The sequence below is a fragment of the Octopus sinensis genome, linkage group LG2 (assembly GCF_006345805.1).
Source record: "Octopus sinensis linkage group LG2, ASM634580v1, whole genome shotgun sequence".
NCBI classification, from domain to species: domain Eukaryota; kingdom Metazoa; phylum Mollusca; class Cephalopoda; order Octopoda; family Octopodidae; genus Octopus; species Octopus sinensis.
In genome coordinates, this window is record NC_042998.1 from 8726303 (window position 1) to 8736302 (window position 10000).

A 10000-nucleotide genomic window follows, 5' to 3' on the forward strand; every position below is an offset into this window, starting at 1 on the left:
TTATTGATTTTTAATCAGTTTAGTTTCGGTTTCCAAATATATTTTAGTATTTGTTTCCATTTATCTGCACAATTAAATCTACTTTAAACACACATACACGCGCGCGCGCGCACGTGCACATACACACACACATCCACATGTATGTATACATGTATACATACACACACATACACATGTACGTATGCATGTATACACACATCACACTACACACTACATATCTCTCCCAGAAAGATGCCTAAATAAAGACAAGGGGTCTCTCACTCCCAGCTGCTCGATGGCCGTTGATTCGACTGAGTTCATTCATCGAAAGACGCGTTTTGTTTCAAATTTTGACACAAGGCCAACAATTTTAGGGGTTGGGGTAAGTCGATTACATCGACCCCAGTTCTCAACTAGTACTTGCTTTATAGACCCCGGAAGGATGAAAGGCATAGTCGATATTGGCGGAATTTGAACTTAGAACGTAAAGACAGACGAAATACCTATTTCTTTACTACCCACAAGGGGCTAAACACAGTGGACAAATAAGTACAGACAAACGGATTAAGTCGATTATATCGACCCCAGTGCGTAACTGGTCCTTAATTTATCGACCCCGAAAGGATGAAAGACAAAGTCGACCTCGGCGGAATTTGAACTCAGAACGTAGCGGCAGACGAAATACCGCTGAGCATTTTGCCCGGCCTGGTAACGTCTCTGTCAGCTCGCCGCCTCAAGAATTGGTATAACTGTTATATTCCCATATCCCCCAAAGTGATCTTGTAGCTATGTTAGCCCCTATTTAGTAAGCACGGCCTACTAAAGAAAGTAGGCCCCTTAAATCACTTTAAAACAATATGAACAGATATGTTTGTATTTTTAAGGATAACATAGTCCAGGATACACGGAATGATCACGGTCTCAACGCCTTTGATCATAGGTTTGCTGGATCATAATTAACCTGAGGCTAAACAGCAATATCAACAAACAATCAATATTTTAGAGAATGCAAAATAGATGCAGCACACTGGGGGTTTTCTTGCTGGTGGTAACAGGTTAAATTAAGTAAAATAACTTCCAGATACGAAATGATCAATTGAATGTTTGTTCATAGCAAAAAATAAGAAAGAAGACAGCGATTATTTGTATGATTTATTGTGATTTAACGAACAGAACACATAAAGGCTGTGTTTAGACTTTAGAACAACCAAGTTTTCATGATTTATTACTGCATCATACTGAGAGGTTTCCTTTGAAGAAATCTTTATTTTATATAGAGTGTGGAATAATAATAATCATTTCTACTATAGATACGAGACCCGAAATTTTGTGTGGAGGGGCTAGTCGATAATATCATTCCCAGTACTCAACTGATACTTAATTTATCGACCCGAAAGGATGAAAGGCAAAGTCGACCTCGGCAGAATTTGAATTCAGAACGTAAAGACGGGCGAAGTGCTACTAAGCATTTTTGTCCAGCGTGCTTACGATTCTGATAGCTTGCTACTTTAATAATAACAACAACAAGAGCACTCAGAGAGCGCAAACCTCCACCAAGGCAACACCAACGTCCTTTCAACGATTAGCCAGAGAGGATTTTTATAATAAGAATATTTGAAATAAACTTGACTGCTCTCACAAACGAGTAAACTAAAAAGTGAACCCGACCGCCCTCAAAAATTAAGTAAAAACAAAAACAGGAAAAATAATCCAGAATCCTTGTCCAGTACCCGATCGATACCAAAACCTAATCAGTTTGTGCCAGTCACCAGGCCAAACATCTCTGAAAATTTCATCCGAATCCATTCAGCGGTTCTTAAGGTATCTTGTCCACGGACAAACAAACAAACAAACAAACAAGACCGAAAACAATACCTCCGCCTTAGCGAAGGCGGGGGTAATGATAATAATTTTTTATACTATAGATACAAGCCCTGAAATTTGGGATAAAAGGCTCTAGTCGATTATGTCGACCCCAGTACTCGACTGATACCTATTTCATCGACCCTGAAAGGATAAAAGACAAAGTCGACCTCGGTGGAATTTGAACTCAGAACTCAAAATGTAAAGATCAGGAATAAATGCAGGGAGAATTGCAGCAAGGCATTTCTTCCTCTTCCGGTGTTCTAATTATTATGCAAGATCACCACCTTAAAATAATTGTATGATATAGGCACAAACCCTTAAACTTGAGAAGCCAAAGGAAAAGTCGATTATATCGACTTCAGTACATGACTCGTACTTTATTTTATCAACTTCGAAAGGATGAAAGGCAAAGTTAACCTCGCAGAGACTTGAATTCAAAACGTAAAGAATAGTGCAACTAAATAATTATAATTGTTAATATTGGCACAATATCACAAATATGGGAAATAAGGATAACCGATTAGATCGACCTCAGTATTCAACAGGTACTTAAGAAATGAGGAATTATGTACATTATTTACAATTGACGGATATTTGTCCTCATCTTGTTAGTTGTTAACATAACGTTTCGGCTGATATACCCTCCAGCCTTCTTCAGGTGTCTTGGGGAAATTTCGAACCTGGGTTCTCATTCGTAAGGTACTTTTCGATGTTGTTGTTATTATCGAAACATACAGGTTCGAAATTTCTCCAAGACACCTGAAGAAGGCTGGAGGGTATATCAGCCGAAACGTTGTTAACAACAACAAGATGAGGACAAATATCCGTCAAATATAAATAATGTACTTATTAACTCAAATTTTATAGGCCTCGGAAAGATATGATGCAAAGTCGACGCTGACAGGATTTGAACTCAAAATGTTAAGTGACGTAACTAAATGCTACATAATAGTCTATCCACTGCTCTATTGATTTTGTCAAACCGCACCAGTCTCTTTTTTTATGATTAAAATCTAATTTTGTAATTGTATTGTAAATTTAAAACCAAAATATAAATAAACCTTCTCGATAATTAATCATCTAAAAAGCCGTAAATTATGGTTTTACTTTTAAAAGACAATAAATTAATATATGTAAGTTATATCAGCGAGAAGTGGAGGCGCAATGGCCCAGTGGTTAGGGCAGCGGTCGGAGAATCGCGGTTTCGATTCTCAGACCGGGCATTGTGTGTGTTTATTGAGAAAAAAACACCTAAATCCTCCACGAGGCTCCGGCTGGGGGGGTGGCGACCCCTGTTGTACTCTTTCTTTCACTCTTTCTTCTTGTTTCTTGGGTAACTCTGCGATGGACTGGCGTCCCGTCCAGCTGGGGGTGGGGAACACATATGCCATAGAAACCGAAAAACCGGGCCCATGAGCCCGGCTAGGCTCGAAAAGGGCGCATAGATAAATGAATAAAATATATCAACGAGGGCTTATTTTGTGTTTGTTTATTTCAAATTTAGGCGATGCCTGTGACGAAGATGATGACAATGATGGCATCCCAGATGCTTTCGATAACTGTGAATTGAGGGTGAATCCAGACCAGGAAGATCTTAACGGTAAATGATTTCTATGTATCACGACTATTTCAAAAACTATTTCTTAATTGTCCTTCTGTCATCTCTACTGTTTAATGTTTTTCTATGCTCTTCGATTATTCTGTCACCTCATAGATAATGAAAAAAAATGCTTGTTTCAAATACTTGACTATTTCATGTACAACACTTTATTAGATTTTATTGTGTCTGGGGAGAGTTATTCTATTTTAATGCTTTACTAGCAGTATCGCCCGGCGTTGCTCGGGTTTGTCTCGACCCTTTAGAATTGGAATCTTTGAAAAGTAAAAACTGTCCATTATGTAGCTTGTTATTCTCTTTAAGTGAACATTTTTCTGGTTGAAATACACCGAAAAATGGCGATACAGCAGTCAAAAAATCGTAAAAAAAATCTTTTTCATAGAAAAAAAGCACCTTTTTGATGTAAATAATTTTTGGTGCTAACATGGTCCGATTTGAATTTTTTCTTCTACGAAAGAAAGAGCAAGCCTTCTTCTATCATACTCTCAATTTTTGTCAACTTGCGCCGCAGGGTCTCGGAGGAGATAGTGTTAGTTGAAGGCTACCAAACTGCCATACACAGACAACTTCAGCTTTATATATACAGAGGTTGATTAACACACTTACCGGTTCGATTTCCACTCATTTATTTTTTCTAAAATGTTCGTTGCTTCTTGCAACCTCTTCAATAGTCGTTGACTTTGTTATATGAAAATGTTCTATACAGCAGCTGATCATTGAATCTTTACAGAATGCTTTGTTTTAACGATGTGTGTACTCTACTCAGAGCTAGTTTTTCTATTAGATTCGAACACTTTAGAAGCAGTGTATGACCCAAAAGATGTATGTACTTGGGTGTACAAACGCAAAACAGTAACTGCATTCAAAACATGTAATAGAGTATATTTATTCGTTAAAAACTGATGAGTCTCCACGGCTTTATTCCAGATTTGTCGGTCGTATCTTTTCATACGTTTGCTCAAATGAACCATCTTCGAATAAATGTATGTGTGTGTGGTGTGTGTGTGTGTGTGTGTGTGTATTTTCAAATATTTTTACGCTGTTTTCTTGATTGTGTGTATGTAAATATAATTCCAGGCAATAATGTCGGAGATCTTTGTGAGGATGACAAAGATGGAGATAAGAGTATTGATATTGTTGATGTCTGCCCTTACGACGGACGGGTATATTCAACAGACTTCCGAAACTATCAAACTGTGGTCCTAGATCCTGTTGGAGTTTCCCAAATTGATCCAAATTGGTATATCATGAATGAAGCAAGTATCAATTTATGTTCATTTTTTCATTATTATTATTATTATTCTATGTTTTGCTTTACATTTGTACAAGCTGGCTCCAAGTCTCACCCAGAGACCTCAAGAGACAAGTTGGAAGTTCACGTTCGTGTTATGCCTACGGTGCCATATATTTGGCTTTATACTTAGTGTTGTACTAGTGAATGTCTAAAAAAAAACATACGAAAATTATGTTTGTTTTAAAACTTATTATTATTATTATTATTATTATTATTATTATTATTATTATATTATTATTATTATTATTATTATCATTTTATTTTATTTTATATTTTACCTCTCACGGCTCTCGATCTTACTTGCTTTGGTTAATTCTATGAGAGCGGAGAGCATCCTTTTGGCAAAGGTCTCACAGGGTCTCTTTCCGCGAATTATAAGACTCGGTGCAACGCGTCATTTTATATATACAATATCATACGATATTTATTGTATATCATGCTATAAATAATATGTAAAACTGCATTGCATATCATGCTTTATGTTATACAATATTTAATCTATTATGAAAGTATCATTGGTAGAATGTGTTGTTTAACGCCTTTGAGTGATGCTTGAATGACACATTTTGCCGTAATTCCTCGCCTCGTTTATAAATTTAAAATAACACACTTCGATAAAATATCATTGTACGCAACTTTTATCTATTTGTATTATATTGTATGGTTTATCTTTTCGTCAGGGTGCTGAAATCATCCAAACAATAAACAGTGATCCAGGAATCGCTATTGGTAAGAGTTCTACATTTCCTTCTTTAACGATAATCTTGTGATGGTACGAACTGGGCTGTTGTAAATAATGTCTGGAGGCGCAATGGCCCAGTGGTTAGGGCAGCGGACTCGCGGTCATAGAATCGCGGTTTCGATTCCCAGACCGGGCGTTGTGAGTGTTTATTGAGCGAAAACACCTAAAAAGCTCCACGAGGCTCCGGCAGGGGATGGTGGTGATCCCTGCTGTATTCTTTCACCACAACTTTCTCTCACTCTTACTTAAGGGTGCACGTGTCTGTGGAGTGCTCAGCCACTTACACGTTAATTTCACGAGCAGGCTGTTCTGTTGATTCGGATCAACCGGAACCCTCGTCGTCGTAACCGACGGAGTGCTTCCAAAAAAGAATAATGTCTGCAAGGACAAGGAAGACAGTTACAAGATGGTGGAAGTATGCTTGCTATCGTCATTGTTACTACGAAGATAGAATAACGGGTGTAGTTATTGTTGCTGTTTAGCCTCCAGGTCAAGTATGACTGAGCAGACCAATAATTAAAAGTGTACAAGGCGTCGCATTGGCAGTGTCATTAGATCGTAGAACAAATGCCTTGCGATGTGTGCTCTGATTATCTTCGCTTTTAGTCCAGAACTTGACGGAGTCAATTTTGGCTCTTTATCTGTTAAGGATCGATAAAACGAAATACTAGTCTAGGGATGTGGATTAGCGGAATACTTAGATCACTGGACGAGCTGCTTTACGGTATCTGTTCCGGCTCTTTTCGACTTAATTTGTCGCTCGGTTTAACACTAGCACACGGCCCTTGGGAGCATTTAACGTAGTTCACTCTGTAGCAAGCATTCAGAGCAGGTCTCCGGTATGACGGTAAGTTTCTTCAAAAAGCTATGTAGAGGTTCTCTCGTTAGTCAATTGTTTATTGTTGTTGTAGAAGGAGGCGGTAGGAGACTATTGTTATGATTCAGGTGGGTGTAGTTTTACTTCGATAGTGTGGTTGTGATGATGATGACGGTGGTGGTGGTGGTGGTGGTGGTGGTGGTGTGGTGGTGGTGGTGGTGTTGGTGGTGGCGATACTGGTGGTGGTGCTGGTGCCGTTGTTGTTGTTGTTAAGCAACAAGACGGGTAAGGGTGATTAGGTGATGGTCTAGGGCTTAGGGGCGGGAGACCCCAGACCTTAGAAAAAAAACTTTTGTCGTCTTGTTGTAGTCGAGGGCTCTTCGTTGACGCCCGACACCACTGGGAGGTGGCCCTCGAAATCGCTGGAAATGGAGATCTCCAGGTCCAAATTCTTGAACGGCTGCTGCTGCTGCTGCTGCTGCTGCTGCTGGTCGTGCGGGTGTTGCTGGTGGTGCTGGTAATAATGAAGATGATAGTTTCCAAAAGCTAAAAAATAAACCACAAAAGTCACTCGCTTGCAAGTGTGACTTGGTGCCATGTACCATGCTTTCACTCATTGTTTTAGGTGCCTGTGTAGTCACGAGCAAACATAGACAATCCCCTCCACTCTCGCACCGTTCATCCAGTGGAATTGAAGATGTAGTAGATGCGGGGGAGAAGGTGATACCAGCAATCGGTTGGTACTCATTTCCTGTTGAGTAGACTGGAGCAATAACGTGAAATAAAGTACCTTGCTCAAGGACACAGCGCTCCACTTGGTCCAGGAATCGAAACCATAGCATTATGATCGTGAACCAACACTCTAAACCAATAAGTCCTGCACCTTCACGTCGAAGGATCTGGAGCCTCGATAATGCATAATTAATATAATTCTAGTAAATTTGGTGGCACTGGTATTTTGGTTTGTAACTGTGGTAGCAGTCTTTATTGCTTCGGCATTGGTAATCAAACTCAAGTTGTAGAATTGTTTGTTTTAATCGATGTGTAAAAGGTGACATCGCTATTATTGTTTTTGGTGGTAGCAGTGGTGATGATAGTAAAGGAATTGTAGTAAAGGGTTATGATAATGAGTTGGCGTTATGATAAAGCGTTTTGATAAATCATTGGCAGCGAGATTTGGATGGTATGCAAAGCTGGACGCATGCAATTGAAGAGGAGCAGTACGTTGAAATGACGTGATCTGACAGTCCCAGCGTTCATGCCAGACAATTCTCGTCTGTTACGATCTGTGTCTACGCTTTTATGCACCATGAGCTTATATGAGAGGACCTCTCGAGGTAAATGCCGCAGTATTCAACATTCTTACAATACACCCACACGAAGTTGGATATAGAGATTGCTTTGAGTATTGATACTGCTTCCGTCGCTAATGATTATCTTTTGCGATATTTATTGCTTATTTGTACGTTTATCATTAATTTTTATTGCTGCTAGCACCGTTCTATGTTTGTATGTACATTATATATGTTATACAACATCGTTAGTACTATTCTGTTCTCTTTTTGTTATTCTTGTTGTTGACTTTCCATCCTTAAACATCTGAGCTTGTTGACTGTAAATAAATAATTCTTATTTCTAGGTTATACTGCCTTTTCTGGTGTCGATTTTAGTGGAACTTTATACATAAATACCAAAGAAGATGATGATTATGCCGGATTCATTTTTGGCTACCAAGACAATGCCCATTTCTATGTAGTCATGTGGAAAAAGAACACACAAACTTACTGGCACTCCACACCGTTCCGAGCTGTTGCTCAGCCGGGTATCCAACTCAAACTTGTCAACTCGTCCACAGGACCCGGCCAATATCTACGAAATGCTCTCTGGCACACTGGTGATACACATGATCAGGTATGATATTGATTTCATTCAAACTAAATACAATGTTAGCTTTATCAGGTAGTAATTGTACGAACTTTCCCCAAGCCTTAATCAGATTCTTCGTTCTACTTCATTTTTATAAAGACCTGAAATATAAGATACTTTAATTATAGGTATTTTATTTGTTGGTGTTTATAGAGAGTCAAATCTATTGAATACAATAGGCGGTAAAGGGAAAGATATTTTCCCTGTAGTTTGAAACCACAAGAATAGCCTACTGATTTTATTCCAACTTATGTTAGGATAGTTCTTCCAAGCCTTCCAAACCTTTATTTTCTTCATTCTGTGCCTATATTCAATCGTGACTCGACGGTTTTATAATATTGCATAATATACGTCTGGATAAAATGTGAAACAATTACAACGTAAGGTGTTGAAATTTAAGTAATTCTTAAATGGAAAATAAAACTACTTTAGAAATAATACATTCAGTTAAATAAATTATGTCAAACTTCTGAACTTATTCGACTAACTTTTCTCTCTGTTCCAAAGAACTTTATTTGCATTACTCTAGTAGAGACAAGTAATGTAATATCTTCATTGAATTGACCGAGGTTATATAAATCTTAAAATAATAACTGTGACAGACTAAGGTGTATATTGGGTTATCCCATAAATAATGCGGTTTTTTCAATTGCATGAGCTAAAAGTCGGAGGGGGACCCGATATAATATTACCTGCATGAACTTGCTATAAAAGCAGGCAGTAAGTTTACCTTGTACTTATTTATCCTTAGTGCAAGTTTTGAAGAGTGCAGTTCGATTTTAACAGTTATTTTTTCAAAGCTATAATGGAAGTGACAAAGGAGCACATTCGGCATATTTTGCTTTGATTTCAATAAAGGCAACAAAACAAAGAAAAGTGCGAATATTATTAATGTGGTACATGGGACTCGGACAATAAGCGTAAAGCAGTGTCAACGGTGGTTCCAGTAATTCCGAGGCGGAAGCTACAGCCTAGAAGACGACCGTCGTCCTGGAAGAGCTGTAGAACTCGACTAGGATGTCCTGCAAACCCTAGTGGAACAAAATCCCATCGTAATTTTTCTCCTTTCAACTTTTCCTTGACTCTGTCCGAAACGTTGGATTTTCCACTCCTCCCAGCAAATTCACAGCACTCTTTTTATCGATTTTACTACACAATGTAAGTCTTGCCAACGCAGACCAACACCAGCCTCTTTGGTGTCTGTTTGATTATATCTGTATATATATATATTTATATATATGAGCTATTCGTTTTTAACCACATGAACTGCAAATAACAGTAAGCTCAAGAAGGAAAGAATCCTAAATCCAGTTCCTATTTTTATGAGGAGCCATTCTTCATCGTATTCGTTCTTATTGACATAGGAAGTAGTGCAAACTTGAATAAATTCTTTGTAACTCTCCACTTTACAACTTCAGACTTAATGTTTAAGTAAGAAACAATTATTTACAATTTTGAGACGTTTAAATCCTTTGATTTATTTGAATAAAGGTCAAACTCCTATGGACTGATCCACGTAATGTAGGTTGGAAAGAAAAGAGGGCTTACCGATGGGAATTATTCCATCGACCAAGTATTGGTTTAATAAGGTATGTCTCTTATATTTTTTATAATTCATTCTATCTCCTTCACAGTTTTATATATGTACGTATTACATGTAAGATACGTGCGTGTGTGTGCGTGCGTGTGTGTGCGTGCGTGTGTGTGTGTGTGTGTATGTGTGTGTGTGTGTGTGTGTCTGTGTGTGAGTGATGAAGA

The 10000-nt window shown here is 38.3% G+C and overlaps 1 protein-coding gene across 2 annotated transcripts in view; it reads left to right on the forward strand.

Moving 5' to 3' along the window:
• The window catches only part of LOC115229883 (cartilage oligomeric matrix protein), a 142886-nt gene that overhangs the window by 126779 nt on the left and 6107 nt on the right, over positions 1-10000 (forward strand). For both annotated transcript variants that reach the window (XM_029800152.2, XM_029800158.2), the window contains exons 18-22: positions 3350-3445; positions 4541-4719; positions 5438-5486; positions 7956-8227; positions 9734-9831. In XM_029800152.2, coding sequence (XP_029656012.1) covers positions 3350-3445; positions 4541-4719; positions 5438-5486; positions 7956-8227; positions 9734-9831 — 694 coding nt within the window. The remainder of the gene's footprint in view (positions 1-3349; positions 3446-4540; positions 4720-5437; positions 5487-7955; positions 8228-9733; positions 9832-10000) is intronic.